At 47.6% G+C, this 17699-nt stretch overlaps 1 protein-coding gene across 1 annotated transcript in view; it reads left to right on the forward strand.

Moving 5' to 3' along the window:
• The window catches only part of atrn (attractin), a 382044-nt gene that overhangs the window by 112916 nt on the left and 251429 nt on the right, over positions 1-17699 (forward strand). The window contains exon 11 of the mRNA XM_038792945.1: positions 11813-11967. Coding sequence (XP_038648873.1) covers positions 11813-11967 — 155 coding nt within the window. The remainder of the gene's footprint in view (positions 1-11812; positions 11968-17699) is intronic.

Raw genomic sequence — 17699 nt, forward strand, 5'->3', positions numbered from 1 at the left:
GTTGATGACTGACGATGTGTCTGTAACATCATGGGCAGGTTAGAAAATAACAATCTAATCATAGACAATCAGCATTGATTTATTAAAGAGAGTTCATCTGATAGTTCTATGCCATTGAATTGTTTGCAGTTGTATAGATGAAAGGAAAGTTATGCATTGGTGAATTTTAGAAGGACTTATTGTTAAAAATGAAGTCCTGTGTTGATGAGTGGGATGTAGCCCAGGACGAGGAGACGGGCTGAGAGTAGGAGTGAGTCAATGCTGTGAGTTTAACGGTTTTTAGTTTTTTTGTATGTGTGTGATTTGGATGGCTTTGGTCAGGCTGCATATAGGCCTATCCATGTTTATCCTCTGAAGGTGCTGTGCTGCTACCTTGAATTGCTGCAGTTTCTGTGGCAATTAATCCAGCCCCCTTCTGATTTTAAATAGCTTTGAACAAATCTTCCCTCAACCATCTCCAAGGAAAAGTGTTCTCTTAACTATCTCCATATCTGAAGTTCCTCATCCTGCGAACTATTCTCATAAATCTCCACACCCTCTCCAATGCCTTTGCATCCTTCCTAAAGTGTGTTGCCTTGAACTGAATGCAATACTCCTAGTTCAAGCCAAACCAGTGTTTTATACAGATTTACCATAACCACCTTGCTTTTGTACTCCATATCTCTATTAATACAGCTCAGGAACTTTATACCTTATTAATCGCTCTGTCAACCTGTCCTCCCACCTTTAATTACTTTTGTCCATATCCACGCTGGTCTGTCTGTTCCTGCACCCCCTTTAGAATTGTACCTTTTAGTTAGCAAACACTTTCACACTTAGCTGCATTGAATTTCAACTCTACTTTTCTGCTTATTCCTTCAACTTGTCTATGTCCTTTTGAAGTTCTACACTATCCTCAGAGTTCACAAGGCTTCTATCCATGATGCCGATGTTTGTGAGGGTTTAAGGGATCAGGTGATGAACCATCTTCAGATCACCCTACTTTTGCACTGCTCCTGGCCATGATGTTGATAAACATAGGACATAGAACATACAGTGCAGAAGGATGCCATTCGGTCCATCGAGGCCGCACCGACCCACTTAAGCCCTCATTTCCACCCTATCCCCGTAACCCAATAACCCCATCTAACCTTTTTGGTCACTAAGGGCAATTTAGCATAGCCAATCCACCTAACCTGAATGTCTTTGGACTGTGGGAGGAAACCGGAGCACCCGGAGGAAACCCATGCAGACGTGGAGAACGTGCAGACTCAGCAGTGACCCAGTGGGGAATCGAACCTGGGACCCTAGCCCTGTGAAGCCACAGTGCTACCGTGCTGCCCATCAGGGATATGTTGGGTCAAGTTAATCTGCTGGTCAGTTGCGTCTTTAAAAATATTTGAGGTGGGTGAACTCTCATGATAATGGTATCAGTAAATTTCAAAGGGAGATGGTTTGGCTTTCACTGATTGTTACCTCTCTCCCTCCAAATAAGGGTCTGTACTTCCCAATAAAAAATACTAATGCATTAAGAAGACCTTAAAATAAATTGGTGAACAATTTATATCCACAAAAAGGGTAGTATTTGGGGTCCGAGTTGTGCTTTCATTATGGGTCAAGGGCCAGCACGATAGGACAGTAGGTAGCACTATTGCTTCACAGCTCAAGGATCCAGGTTCGATTCCCAGCTTGGGCCACTGTCTGTGCGGAGTCTGCACGTTCTCCCGGTGTCTGCGACCTCAAAGGTATTAATCTCTGGATTGCTACCAGTGCCCCGGGACAGTCAGAGTAGAAACTCAAGAATAGTCAGAATGAATACGTGGCTTGAGAGATGGTGCAGGAGGGAGGGGTTCAGAAGTTTGGGACATTGGAACCGGTTCTGTGGGCGGTGGGACCATTACAAACCGGATGGTCTACACCTGGGCAGGACTGGAACCAATGTCTTAGGGGGTGCTTTTGCTAACACTGTTGGGGAGGTTTTAAACTAATGTGGCAGGGGGATGGGAACCAGATTAGGAAGTTAGAGGTCAGTAAAGAAGAGCAACTAACGCCAGTAAGGTACGAGATAATAAACTCAATGTGACTAGGGGGAAGAGTAGACAGGGAAGAGTTGATGAACGCAAAGGGACAGGTGGTCTGAGGTGCATTTGTTTTAATGCGAGAAGTGTAGCAGGTAAGGCAGATGAACTTAGGGCTTGGATCAGTACCTGGGAATATGATGTTATTGGTATTACTGAGACTTGATTGAGGGAAGGGCAGGACCGGCAACTGAATATCCCAGGGTATAGATGCTTCAGGAGGGATAGAGAGGGAGGTAGAAGGGGGGAGGAGATGCATTACTCGTCAGAGATGATATCACAGCTGTGATTAAGGAGGGCACGATGGAGGATTCGAGCACTGAGGCAATATGGGTGGAGCTGAGAAATAGGAAGGGTGCAGTAACATTGTTGGCACTTTACTACAGGCCTCCCAAAAGCGAGCTAGAAGTAGAGGTACAAATATGCAGACAGATTATAGAAAAATGTCGGAGCAATAGGGTGGTTGTGATGGGAGATTTTAACTTCCCCAACATTGAATGGGATTCGTGTAGTGTTGGAGGTGTAGATGGAGCAGAGTTTGTAAGGAGCATCCAGGAGAGTTATTTAGAGCAGTATGTAAATAGTCCAACTCGGGAAGGGGCCATACTGGACCTGGTATTGGGGAATGATCCCGGTCAGGTGGTTGATGTTTCAGTCGGTGATTACTTTGGGAATAGCGATCACAATTCCGTAAGTTTTAGAATACTCATGGACAAGGACAAGAGTGGTCCAAAAGGAAGAGTGCTAAATTGGGGAAAGGCAGACTATAACAAAATTCGGGAGGAGCTACGGAATGTGGATTGGGAGCAGCTGTTTAAGGGTAAATCCACATTTAAAATGTGGGAGTCTTTTAAGGAAAGGTTGATTAGAGTGCAGGACAGACATGTCCCTGTGAAAATGAGAGATAGAAATGGCAAGATTAGGGCACCATGGATGACGGGTGAAATTGTGAGACTAGCTAAGATGAAAAAGGAAGCATTTATAAGATCGAGGCAACTCAAAACTGATGAAGCTTTTGGAGGAATATGGGGAAAGTAGGACGAACCTCAAACGCGCAATAAAGAGGGCTAAAAGGGGTCATGAAATATCTTTGGCTTTTCACAAAGGAGAGGGACAAGACGGATGTTGAGGCTAGGGATGGATGTTTAAATACTCTAGGTCAAGTTGTCATACGGAAGGGGGAAATTTTGGATATTCTAAAAGACATTAAGGTGGACAAGTCCCCAGGACCGGATGGGATCGATCCCAGGTTACTGAGGGAAGCGAGGGTCATATACATGGACTTTAGTAAGACGTTTGATAAGGTTTCCCATGGCAGGTTGATGGAAAAAGTGAAGTCGTATGGAGAAGGGTGACTAGTGGTGTTCCACAGGGATCGGTGTTCGGACCACTGTTGTTTGTGACCTACATAAATGACCTGGAGGAAGGTATAGGTGGTCTGATTAGCAAGTTTGCAGATGATACAAAGAGTGGTGGAGTTGCAGATAGCGAGGAGGACTGTCAGAGAATACAACAAAATATAGATAGATTGGAGAGTTGGGCAGAGAAATGGCAGATGGAGTTCAATCCAGGCAAATGCGAGGTGATGCATTTTGGAAGATCAAATTCAAGAGCGGACTATATGGTCAATGGAATGGTCCTGGGGAAAATTGATGTACAGAGAGATTTTGGAGTTCAGGTCCATTGTACCCTGTAGGTGGCAATGCAGGTTGATAGAGTGGTCAAGAAGGCATACAGCATGCTTGCCTTAATCGGACGGGGTACTGAGTACAAGAGTCAGCAGGTCATGTTACAGTTTTGTAGGACTTTGGTTAGGCCACATTTGGAATACTGTGTGCAGTTCTGGTCGCCACGTCACCAAAAGGTTGTGGATGCTTTGGAGAGGGTGCAGAGGAGGTTCACCAGGATGTTGCCTGGTATGGAGGGGGCTAGCTATGAAGAAAGGTTGAGTAGATTAGGATTGTTTTCGTTGGAAAGACGGAGGTTGTGGGGGGGACCTGATTGAGGTCTACAAAATTGAGAGGTATGGACAGGGTGGATAGCAACAAGCTTTTTCCAAGAGTGGGGTTGTCAGTTACAAGGGGTCACGATTTCAAAAGTGAGAAGGGGAAAGTTTAAGGGAGATGTGAGTGGAAAGTTTTTTACGCAGAGGGTGGTGGGTGCCTGGAACGCTTTACCAGCGGAGGTGGTAGAGGCGGGCACGATAGCATCATTTAAGAGGCATGTAGACAGATATATGAACGGGTGGGGAACAGAGGGAAGTAGACCTTGGAAAATAGGAGACAGGTTTAGATAAAGGATCTGGATCAGCGCAGGCTGGGAGGGCCGAAGGGCCTGTTCCTGTGCTGTAATTTTCTTTGTTCCATCTCCCGCTGGGAGGTCTGTAGTAAACCCCCAACATTGTGACTGCATCCTTCTTATTCCTGATATCTACCCATATAGCCTCGCTGCTCTCTGAGGTGTCCTCCCGTAGCACACTGATGTTCTCCCTAACCAGTAGCGCAACTCCACCCGTTTTACCTCCCCCTCTGTCCTACCTGAAACATCTAAATCCTGGAATGTTTCGCTGCCAATACTGTCCTTCCCTCAACCAAGTCTCTGTAATGGTAACAACATAGTTCCAAGTACTAATCCAAACTCTTAAGTTCATCTGCCTTACCTGTTATATTTATAGTAAGAAGTCTTACAACACCAGGTTAAAGTCCAACAGGTTTGTTTCAAACACGAGCTTTCGGAGCACGGCTCCTTCTTCACCTGAAGAAGGAGCCGTGCTCCGAAAGCTCGTGTTTGAAACAAACCTGTTGGACTTTAACCTGGTGTTGTAAGACTTCTTACTGTGCTCACCCCAGTCCAACGCCGGCATCTCCACATCATGTTATATTTATGGCATTAAAACATATGCACTTCAGGCCACCAGTCCTGCTGTTTTCAGCAACATCTCCCTGTCTGCTCTTCCTCAGAGCAATAGTGGCCCTATTTCCCAGTTCTCCCTCAGTTTTTATACCTTCTGACCTATTGCTCCGGTACCCACCCCCCTGCCATACTAGTTTAACCCCTACCGTGTGACACTAGGAAACCTCGCGGCCAGGATATTTATGCCTCTCCAGTTTAGATGCAACCCGTCCTTCTTAGTTCTCAATATTTTTCTATCTTTCACTTGCTGACGCAATGTTTACCATCGAACAAAGTTTTTTTTTCCACAAGTCCTGTTTTAGTTTGACATACGCTTTTGGAACTTCCGGGGGCGACCATGGAGTGAGCGGTCGAACATTTGGCAGCTCCTGCTCATGGTAGTCTTTTTGTGGCCTTTGCGCCACATTGTTGCAGGGATTTTGTCGAGGAAAGGTTCTGAAGTAAGAACAGAAGAAATTGGCCCCTACTTTCTGGAGTTGCCACCCAGAAGTAATCGGAAAAGAACGAACCAGGTGGTGGTGGCGAGAAGGAGCAGAGAATGCGTGTGGAGATGGCGGATGACCAGTGGTCAATGGACCAGTTGAATGGTCCCCAAATGAAAAGTTCACCAACAACGGAAGGAGAGTGCGGAGGACCTGTCCCGGGTGGCGGACTCGATCAAGGCGGGGTGGTTGACCGCGTGGAGACGAGGCTGGCAGCACAGGGACAGACGATCAGAGGTTGGAGGAGCAGGTGTGGGAACAGGAGGAACAGTCCACCCCGATGGCAGCAGAGATTAGGATGCTACGTGACCAGCAGAAGAGGCTGCTGGAGAAAGTGGAGGACCTGGAAAATCGTTCTCGGAGGCAGAATACTCGGATCATGGGTCTGCAGGAGGGAATCGAAGGATCAGATGCTGGTGGGTATGTGGGGAAGATGCTGGAGAAGCTGCTTGGAGAAGGTTAGTTTGATCAACCGTTGGAGGTGGATCGTGCCCACAGGGCATTGATGTGCAAGACCTGGGGGGGGGGGGGGGGGGAAGAGCTGCCGAGGGCGATGGTGGTACGATTACATCGGTTCCTGGACAAGAAACGCATTATGAGGTGGGCCAGGCAGACGAGGCGATGTACGTGCGACGATGTCGAGATTCGGGTGTACCAGGACCTGGGAGCAGAGCTCGCGAAGAAGAGGGCGAGATTTAATAAGGTTAAGACGACCCTGTACAAGAAAGGCATAAAGTTTGGATTACTCTACCCGGCCCGCCTATTTGTGACCTATGGGGGCCGGGAGTTGTACTTTGGTTCGTCGGAGGAGGCAGCGAACTTTGAGGGAGAATAGACTAGCAGGCGAAAGAGGACCTTGAACTTCGACTGAGGAGAACTTTACTATGTTGTGTAAAACTTTGGGTTTGCATTGTTCAGACTTTTTTCGGGGTTTTTGCTTGTTTTCTTCTCCGTCTTTTCGGTTCTGTTTGGGGTTAGGTTGGTATCTAGGAATTTATTAAGAGAAGGTATCAGCTATGGCAAAGGAGCTGCGGGCATTTATTTAGTGCATGGGGGGGGGGGGGGGGGGGGTGCGTGACTCAGCGCCTTAGGGCCCATCCATGAATGGTTTAGCCGAAAGGTTTGTTCAATCCTTGAAGCATGCACTGAAAACCAAGCTTCAGTAAATCGCTGTTTAAAGTTAATTTTCTAAACACATTTTCTAAAGGGTGGAAATTTGGGAGTCCAAGGTGTAAGGAGTTTTCATTCTACTCCCATGTGCATATAACGTGTATTCCTGGATAGACTGTTAAGAAATCATGAAGATTCTAGGGGAATTCGGCCTGTTTTCAGGGTATAAGCTAAATATGGAAAAGAGTGAGATGCTTGTGGTCCAGGCGAGGGGACAGGAGGGGCGACTGGGAGAGCTGCCATTTAGTTAAGTAGGGGGAAGTTTTAGGTATCTGGGCATCCAAGTGGTGCGGGAATGGGACCGGCTGCATAAATTGAATCTGGCCCGGCTAGTGGACCAAATGAAGGACGATATTTGGAGATGGGATGCGCTTCCGTTGTCCCTGGCCGGGAGCCTGCAAACGGTGAAAATGACGGTCCTTCTGAGATTCCTATTTGTATTTGTATCCCCCATCTTTATTCCACGGTCCTTTTTAAGCGGGTCAACAGTGATCACGGGCTTCATCTGGGCGGGCAAGACCCCGCGGGTAATGCTTGAGCGGAGTCGGGGAGAGGGCGGGTTTACGCTGCCAAATTTTAGCAACTATTACTGGGCGGCTAATATAGCCATGATCAGGAAGTGGGTGGTGGTGGTTGGGGGGGGGGGGGGGGGGGAGGGGTCGGCATGGGAACGTATGGAGGCGGATTCTTGTAAGGGCACCAGTCTGGGGCCGTTGGTAACTGCGTCTCTGCTGCTCCCGCGGGCACGGTGCTCCACCAGTCCAGTGGTGGGTGTGGCCCTGAGAGTTTGGGGTCAATGGAGGAGGTATGTGGGAGCAGTGGGAGCATCGGTCTGGGTCCCAATTTGTGATAATCACCGTTTTGCCCCGGGGAGTATGGACGGGGGGTTCCGGCTATGGCAGGGATTGAGAGGATGGGGTATGTGTTTATAGAGGGGAGCTTTCAGAGTATGAGGACATTAGAGGAGAACATAGAACAGTACAGCACAGAACAGGCCCTTCGGCCCTCGATGTTGTGCCGAGCAATGATCACCCTACTCAAACCCACGTATCCACCCTATACCCGTAACCCAACAACCCCCCCATAACTTTAGCTTTTTAGGACACTACGGGCAATTTAGCATGGCCAATCCACCTAACCCGCACATTTTTGGACTGTGGGAGGAAACCGGAGCACCCGGAGGAAACCCACGCACACACGGGGAGGACGTGCAGACTCCGCACAGACAGTGACCCAGCCGGGAACCGAACCTGGGACCCTGGAGCTGTGAAGCATTTATGCTAACCACCATGCTACCGTGCTGCCCTTTAAGTTTGGGCTGGCGAGGGGAAACAAATTCGGGTATCTGCAGGTGCAAGACGTCCTTTGTAAACAGGTGTCAACCTTCCTGCTCCTACTGCTGAGGGGGATTCAGGACAGGGTAGTTTCCAGAGGGTGGGTAGGGAAGGTGAGCGTCTCGGACATCTATGACGGGCTTATGGGGTCGGAGGAGACGCAGACCAAGGAGCTGAAGCGCAAGTGGGAGGAGGATCTGGGAGGTGAGCTAGAGGATGGTTTGTGGGCGGACGCATTGAGTAGAGTCAACGCGTCTGCAACATGTGCCAGGCTCAGTCTGATACAATTCAAGGTTCTTCACTGGACTGGCATGACAGTGGCCCGGATGAGCAGATTCTTTGGGGTGGAAGACAGGTGCACAAAATGCGTGGGAGGACCAGTGAACCATGTCCACATGTTCTGGGCACGTCCAAAGCTTAGGGGATTTTGGCAGGGGTTTGCGGATGTCATGTCCAAGGTTTTAAAAACAATGGTGGCACTGAGTCCAGAGGTGGCGATTTTCGGGGTGTCAGAAGATCCGGGAATCCAGGAGAAAGAGGCAGATGTTCTGGCCTTTGCTTTCCTGGTAGCCTGGAGACTGATACTATTGGCATGGAGGGACTCAAAGCCCCCCAAAGTCGGAGACCTGGTTATCGGACATGGCTATTTTTCTCTGTGTGGAGAAAATTCTGTTCGCCTTGAGAGGGTCACTGTCAGGGTTCAACCGGAGATGGCAACCGTTCGTCGAATTCTTCGCGGGAAATTAATCGTCAGTAGAGAGGGGGGAGCTCATGTATATTGTTTATTTTGTTGTTGTTACTATATAAAAATACCTCAATAAAATGTTTATTAAAAAAAGACTTTTGTGTTGGACAAAACTCTGTTGACTGAGGTGGTAGATGCTGAATATTCAGCAATTGTGTCAGACCAGGCCCCACACTGGGTGGACTTGCAAGCTAACAAAGGAAAGGCCCAGCACCCACAGTGGAGGTTAGGTGTGGGACTGTTAGTGGAGGAGGAGGCGTGAGAGCGGGCGGCTGAGGGAGGCCATTCGGGGATATATAAAGATGAATGACACACGTGAGGTCTCGGCTGGGGTGGTGTGGGAGGCACTAAAGGCGGTTATTAAGGGGAACTCATCTCAATTCGGGCCCATAAGGAGAAGGCTGAGCGGGTGAAGTTGGACAGGCTGGTAGGAGAAGTTTTACAGGTGGACAGGAGATATGTGGAGTCTCCGGATGATGGGCTTTTGAAGGAGCATCAGAGTGCTGCTGGAATTTGGGCTCCTGTCCACAGGTAAGGCAGAGGGACAGCTGAGGAGGGTAAAGGGTGCGGCCTATGAATATGGGGAAAAAGCCAGCAGGATGCTGGCGCATCAGCTGAGGAAACGGGAGGCGGCGAGAGAGATTGGGAATGTGAAGGATACAGGGGTAAAGGTGGTTGTAGATCCGGCGGGGGGTGAATGATGTGTTTCGGGAAGTATACAGTAGATTGTATAAATTGGACCCCCCACCCGCCGCCGCCAGGGAGGAGGGTATGAAGCGATTCCTGGGGGTTGCTGCAGTTCCCGAGGATAAATGAGTTGGTGGAGGGCCTGGGTGCACCAATTAGGCTGGGGGAGGTTATAGACGGGTTGGGGGCGATGCAATCGGCTAAGGCCCAAATTTATCGCAGGCATCGATCTCCCTTATTTTGAAGTGGGATAAGGATCTGTACAGTTGTAGGTTGTATAGGCTGATCTCCCTGTTGAATGTGGATGTAAAACGACTGGCAAAGATCTTGGCCACACGTATAGAAGATTAGATGGCTCTTGAATGCGATAATGATGCCTGCGGAGGGGCTCGAGGTGACGGTGGCCATGGACACAGAAAAGGACTTTGATCGGGTGGAATGGAGGTACCTGTGGGATGTCCTGGGAAGGTTTGGACCAGTATCAGGCCCCAGTGGCGAATGCAAGGACCAACTGGGTTCGGTCAGAGTATTTTAGTCTGTGCAGGAGGACAAGACAGGGGTGTCCACTCTCCCCACTACTGTTTGCCCTGGCCATAGACCCTTTGGCAATGGCGCTTAGGGCTTTGAATATTTGGCGGGGGATGGTGAGGGGGGGGACTTTGGGTTTTGCTGTCTGCTGACGATTTACTCCTTTAGATAACAGACCTGTGGGGGGAATTGCAGGAATTAAGGGAATACTGGAGGAATTTGGACGGTTCTCAAGAGTGCAAGCTGAACATGAGCAAGAGCGAGGTCTTTGCGATCCAGGCAAGGGGGGCAGGAGAGGAGACTGAGCGAGGTGCCGTTCAAAGTGGTGAGGGGTTTTAGGTCCCTGGGGATTCAGATGGCAAGGGACTGGGGTCAGCTTCATAAACTAAATTTGGGTAGGGTGATTGAGCAAATGAAAGGGGGCTTCCGTAGGTGGGAAATGCTCCCGCTGTCATTGGCGGGAGGGTACAGACTGTGAAGATGAGAATCCTCCTGAGATTGCTGTTTGTGTTTGTGTCTTCCAATCTTCACCTTCAAGGCATTTTTAGGACGATGAACACGGAGATCTCGGGTTTTATATGGACTGGGAAAGTCCCGAGGGTGAAGAAGGTCCTTCTTGAGCGGGGGGCGCTGGGAGGGAAGCTAGGCTCTTCCGAACTTTATGAACTGCTACTGGGAGGCCAATATTTCAATGGTTAGGAGATGGGTAGTGGGGAGGGGCCGGTGTGGGAGAGAGTTGAGGCGGCATCTTGCAAGGGCATGAGTCTGTAGGCTCTGTTAACGGCACCTCTGCCGTGCTGGCTTGTTACTCCACAAGCTCAGTGGCAGTGGCAGCCCTGAAAGTGTGGGGGCAATAGAGGCAGCACATGAGACTGAAGGGGGCGTCGGTGTGGTCACTGATCTCTGATAATCACCGGTTTGCTCTGGGGTGGGGGGGGGGGGGGGGGGGGGGGGGATGCTTTATGAGTTGGCAGAGGGCAGGGATTGAGAGATTTGGGGATCTCTTTATTGAGGAGGGTTTCCCGAGCCTAGAGGAGCTAGAGAAGGAGTTTGCCGGGTCAGAATGGATTTTGGTCTGCAGATACGGGACTTTGTCCGGAGGCAGGTTCCAAGCTTCCCCCTCCACTCTCTAGCGGGACTACAGGATAAGGTGATGTCTAAAACAGGGGTTGGGGAGGAGAGGGTCTCGTAAATATATAAGAAATTGATGGAGTGGGAAGGGGTCTCAATCGGCGAGGTAAAAAGGAAGTGGGAAGACGAGTTGGGAGGGGAGTTGGAAGTCGGGCTATGGGAGAAGGCCCTGAGGAGAGACCCGAGCGGTGGGGGGAGGAGGCATGGCAGTGAAGAATATGGGCAGGCAATCTAATTAATGTGCAGCTAGGAGTTGGGGCGAGGAGGAAGTTGGGTATGTTACTGGGGGTTTTTGTGTGTGGTGGACCCTCTGTTGTTTGGAATGTTCAAATGTTATAATTACAAATGCCCCAATAAAATGTTTTCTTAAAAAAAAACATATGCTTTGGAAAACGATTGCCAGGTTTCCCTGGGTGGGTGCCAGTAGCTTCCTGCGAATGTTGCATATTTATTGGATGATCTCATAGTTGCAGAGCCATTGGAGTGTATCCGTATTGACAGTGCGTTCCCAAACATGTGACAATATTTTACAGGAATTTCTTAACAGTTTACGAAGCCTACTTGTGACACTAATTAAGATTATGATTGTTAGAAATTCTGGGGGAAGAGCTCCTGGAAATTTGTTAATGGTTGCATTCGCCCCCCCCCCCCCCCCCCCCCCCCCCCATTCTCCAGACATACAAGTGTTTGGAGACTGTTAGTTTAAAGCCGTACTAACTTGCTAAAGGCATATGGAATGATATCCATTCTTTTCCATTTCAAAAGGATAATCTTGAAAGACCGAGGCTTCTTCCGTTACCTGCACACTGCCATTATTGAAAGTGGAACCATGTTGGTATTTGGCGGAAACACCCACAATGACACTTCAATGAGCCATGGAGCTAAATGCTTCTCTTCGGACTTCATGGCTTATGACTTGGGTAAGCTGCTGGATGATTTATGTTTTGATTCAATAGTAATGTTTGGAAACATACATATTAACTGACTGGGGTACTTTGTACAATGATGTTCCAGTGCTGCATTGATCGTCAGACCACCTCTTCTCTCCTTCTCCCCCCCCCCCCCCCCCCCCCCCACTTGCTTTTGATTTACTCTCAGTATATCACGCTACTTATGATTGTCTTGAACTTTTATTTTATTGCTGAAGCTCAGGTTTGATATCCAAACAAGTCCTCTTCCATGTAACCTTCAGTCATTTTGTTTCCTTCTCCCTTTTTCCTGGAGAGATTGACATATTTGGCAGAGATGGAGATAGATGAGTGTGGGATGCTTCACAACCAAATGCAGGGCACAATCTATCGGCCTCGTCCCTCCTCAGTGATCAGGGAGTGTAACAGGCTGTGTGTAACATCTGAGGCATAGTAAAAGTTCTTGCCTTTATTCAGCAACCCTAATGCAGGCTTCCCAAACTGTGGGTCGCAACTCCTAGTGGGACCAAGAGACAATTTTTTTGGGGTTGCGAGCTCTGAAGTAGCAATTATTGCCATGGAGCTCCAAACAAGTGTTAACAGCAATGAGGATCCTTTAAATATTTGCGCTTTTTTAACGTTGGGCAAGGACTCTTGCTGTAGAAAAGCTAGTGAAATGGTAGGCACTCTGTATTTGAAAACCCTGCAGTTTAATCAGCGACTCAGCACTGACAGCTCTGATCCACTACACCACCCCCTCCTCCCTGTTTGCACAGCTCTGCACCCGTCCACAGATCTCTCATCAGCATCTGAAATGGAATATCAAACTGATTTCCTCTTTCTGAGACGAACAGAACAAGGAGCAGCTGTCAATGTCACAAATCTGCACTGAAAACAAACAAGTGCACAGCATTCCAGTCACAATCGGAACAAATCAAATGGTTGAGTGAGGATTCCAGCCCCAAAATGTCTTAATTTGTCCATTTTTTCTAAACCACAGTTTCTGCATTTCTTTCGGGCACTGAGTAGCTAACCTCTCTATTGTTTTGACATGTTAACAGATGGTTACTCCCTCCCGCTCTTAAAAATCTTGGGAGCTTTGCTCTGGAAACAAATAGACAAGCAGTTCATCATCTGCAGTCGCCACTCCTAAACTGATTTTTCTTTGTGCAGCCTGCACTCTTTATATTGTGTTTGGGTGCTAGGGGGCTAATAGTCAATCAGAAGCAGTTTCTGCTCAATTAAGCAGAAAGGTGTAGTTTAATTAATGCCCTGACTTTGCTGTGACCTAAAATAGGCATTATTTTCAGGGGTACATTGTGGAGAAATATACGGCAGAGGGCAGCATTGCCATTTAAATGTATCATGTACTTTTTTAAGGCAGGCGGATGCTGCCTTTGCTTTGGCTGTTTTTACAAAGAATACCAAATGTCTCTTTTCTGTTTCCTTTCTCTATCTGCACCCACGCGCAATTTTTAAAATCACCTCAATGCAGGCAGTGCTGAAGATGATATGTAAAGATGAACATAAATTTGTGCTGCCTTTCAGACCTTCAGGTTCTCCCAAAGCTTTCACTGTTGAAAGCTTTTCACAGTAACTTCATTTGAAGCCTACTCGTGACAATAAGCGATTTTCATTTTGTTTTTCATTTCATTTCATTCGTTGCAATGCAAGGTTATTGGCAGATTTAATACTGCACCAGGTGGCTTCACCAGCAGCTGCTTGCATTTATATAGAACCCGTAACACTGTCCAAAAGCACTGAAGGTTTTCGAGAGGGGTGAATAAAAACAATCGTCAAAAAGTGAGTGATTGTAAATGGAGGAAAGTTAAGGGTTTCGGGTGTTAGTTACAAAGCGTCATGCATGGGCAGCTAGCTGAAGGCATGCTTGCCAATGTGGAGGTGAAGGAAAGGGGATTGAGGAAAAAGTCACAGCTGGAGGAAAGTCCAGCTTGGCAAGGTGGTTGCAGCACTGGAGGAGATTGCAGAGATGGAAATTGTAGCAAAGCCATGGAGGGATTTAAACAAAAGGAAATCTGGGGTTTTGATGCAGCAAGTGCTAATTTGGTTCAGAGAGGATAAAGGTGATGTATTACTTTTCCTGGGATTAATACGATTAAAGACGTTCCAAAGTATCACCTTACTGTTTTATGCACGTTTTCTGAAGTCACTACACAATCCAATTGTTTTTAGGATATATAGGAAGTCTAGGCCATAGTTGGAAAATCTAAGGAGCAATTCAAAATTCAACTGTTTTCATTTGAGGTGATGTCTGTTACTTGTCTCGACAAATAGAAATTTCACTTTATCTTCCGTGTTTTCTTTATATATCTAATGTCGGAACTGTTCAGTCCTGCATGTGCTGGCTTTCTAGTGTTAACTTTTGTTTGCTTAAGAAATTTAAATTTTCCATATTTATCTTTATCCTTGCAGCTAGTTTTTTTAAAAGTAAGTTGCATTTGTCTTTGTTTTGAAAGTTTATCTTGTCTGGATGGAACACTAATTATGCTCGTTCAAATATTTGGCCTATTGTGATGCAGCTGGTGTTCGCTACAACATGGGGAATATCAATTTCATGTCTACTAAAGCATTGAATTCCAGTTAACAAAATTTGCATTTTTTTATTTGTTCGTGGGATGTGGCCATTGCTTCGCCATGTCAACATTTTAATATTATTATTATCTGTAACGACCCTTGGGTTGCCATCATGAACCGCGACAGTCCATTTGGTGTAAGTACACCAACAGTGCTATTAGGCAACGAGAATCCAGATTTTGACTTGGGCAATCAAGGAGCTGTGATATATTTCCCAATCAGGATGGTGATTTGGAGGGAACTTGGAGGTGCTGGTGTTTCCAGGTCTGACAGCAGCCCTTCGTCAAACCGCCACCCCAAGCGATGCTTCCGACCGACCTCCAGCACCAAGCCCACTTGGTGCGGGTATGGTTGGAAATGACCACTGTCATGTGCTCAGCCTTCTTCACCCCAGCGAGAAGAGTTCAATGCCTAATAAAGTGATCAATCCTCGAATATACTTTGTGTACCAAGGGAAAGAAAAATCCCCAGGATGCAAAAACTGCCATATATCTACTCTCTCTCTCTCTCTCTCTCTCTCCCCCACTCACCTACAGATCCAATGCACAGTTCAAATCACCCCCAAAATCAATTTGCTAAACTGGCCCAACAAAGTACAGCCCCCCAACTAGATTACTGTTCACTGGCCTACCCAGAAAGATGCCCCTGGGTCCGACCCATTAAAATAGCCACAAAGGGTTAACACTACCATACCCCTAGTCCACCCTCCTTATTCCCACATCCAAATACCAGCATCCTTACTATGCTCCCCTTTCCCTCCAAGTACCAAACTGCCATATCAATGCAACCGCTTTGACATCTCCCATAACCCTGGCCTAAAGAAAAATTCCCCACCGAACCTCCAAGACATAATATATTGCAATATTTGCAATCAACCCAACCTGACTTTCACCTTCACAATCCCACCAGTCCTTCCCAAGTTTATCCCAGTCCTTTATCCCTGATGAAAGCCTCTGTCTGTTCCGGTGTGTCAAAGTAGCGATCCTTCGAGTCCATCGTGACTCAGTCTCGCTGGATACATCACACCGCACACCCTTTTCGTACAGTACCGCCTTATTAAAGGCCGCCTGTTGCTTCGCCACTTCAGTACCAATGTGCAGATAAATGCATAAATGATAATTATCCCGTCCCAGTCAATGTGCCGATTCTTCTTGGCTCACTCCAGGATTGGCTCATTTCTCTGAAAACTGTGAAAGTGGACGATCACCGGTGGCTCATTCGGCCGTGGCTTCTGCCGCAGTGCCTGGTAAGCCCTGTCCAACCCTAGAGGGGCGAACAATCCCCCTCGAGCGAACTTCTCTTCAAACTATTCAGTTGCCCTCGGGCCATCCACTCATTTTGACAGATTCACCGCTCTGAGATTCAGGTGCTTTGACCTGTTCTCCAGATCTTCAACTTTGGCCATCAGCCCCTTATTACCCTCCGCCACGAGTAGCATTTGAAATGAAAAATGAAATTAAATGAAATGAAAAATGAAAATCGCTTATTGTCACGAGTAGGCTTCAATGAAGTTACTGTGAAAAGCCCCTAGTCGCTACATTCCGGCACCTGTCCGGGGAGGCTGGTACGGGAATCGAACCGTGCTGCTGGCCTGCTTGGTCTGCTTTAAAAGCCAGCGATTTAGCTGAGTGAGCTAAACCAGCCCCTGATTTCAGCTTCCAATGAGGCAAGCTGATCTTCATGCCTCTACAAGGCTTCCACCATGCCCTTCAGCGTCTCCCTTTTCTCCATGAGCAGCTTTGACAGTCTTGCCCAGCTGCTCTCCTATTGTGCCCAACGCTGCACCTATGATGGCTTTGTACGGCTCTTTAATCTCCTTTCCTTGCTACGCAAGGTGGATTCTACCAGGGTCTTCGTATTTTGATCCTATTTGCCTGTTTTTTTGGGAAATTTTGTATTCCAGCAGGCTGGCGTGTGTTGCACGTTTTACTTGAGTGTATTACCCGTTTATTGGAGTGTATTAACACGCCTCCGTTTAAAGGCCGTGTGCTTAACACTGCTACAGCTCTGTGTGTGTATTTTCAGCTCGGAGTCGCCAGGTGCCGTATCTAGACACCTCAAGTATTTCAAGGTCAGGTTCAAAGTAATAAAACTATACACCGATCAGTAAGTTCAAACGATCAATATTTATTATACAAATATAATAAATACGCATGCACACGCTAAAGACTAATACTTATTTCTACTATTAAACGACTAAATACTTATCTAAGTAGGAACCAGCAAGGTCAGGGGACAATGCCTTTGTTCCTTTCTGGGCTGCACCTTCTGTTCACTAATAGTCGAATACTGTATAAGTAATGCCGGGTTCACGTAGCGAGCGTCGTTTTGGCACTTACTGAACGATGGCTGGTGCTCAACGGCTGATGATGGGAGACAGGATCTGGAGGCTGGAGTCGGAGTCGAAACAGCAAGCCGGAGCAACAACAGACAGCGAGGCCGGAGCAAAACAGACAGAACCATGTGCGGGGGTCTATCTTTATAGGGCCCCCAATGTCCGTGCCTTTTCGGGGCGGGCCTTTACCTGCCATGTATCGATTGGGTGATTTCCCAATCGATGTCTTACAAATCCCCCAATCTGAGGGTCTCTTCTCGATGGGTGGGGCGGTCTCTAGGGTCTTTTGTGATGGATACTTCTGGTGCCGTTTCGTCTGGGCGTCCACTCAAAGTATCCATTCAAACCCAAATGTTGCTATTGTGTGTGCCCAGATCTGTATTGCCTCATTACTATACCAAGCGTTTTGCTATTTACACCTTTGGTTGAGATCTTCCACCTGGCCATAAACTAGTTTCGTTACGTGCAGAATGCTAATTAGCCTTTGCAGACTGCTTGTCCTGGCTAAAACTGTTTTCTCCCTACAGTCTTAGCAGTTCTCCATTTTGTTAGCCCAGTGTCCATCTTAGGTGGCTACACGTGGATAACAGATAGTCGGCAGAGCAATATCAAAAGACTTTGCAAATTGGACAGCATGGTGGCGCAGTGTTTAGCATTGCTGCGTCACGGCGCCGAGGTCCCAGGTTCGATCCCGGCTCTGAGTCACTGTCTGTGTGGAGTTTGCACGTTCCCTGCTGCTCAAATTACCCACTCTTCTGCCTTCCAAACTTCTCCAACTCCTGTGCCATCACCGCCGCTAGCAACTCTAATGTTA

Source organism: Scyliorhinus canicula, chromosome 3 (assembly GCF_902713615.1).
Source record: "Scyliorhinus canicula chromosome 3, sScyCan1.1, whole genome shotgun sequence".
Classification (NCBI taxonomy): Eukaryota; Metazoa; Chordata; class Chondrichthyes; order Carcharhiniformes; family Scyliorhinidae; genus Scyliorhinus; species Scyliorhinus canicula.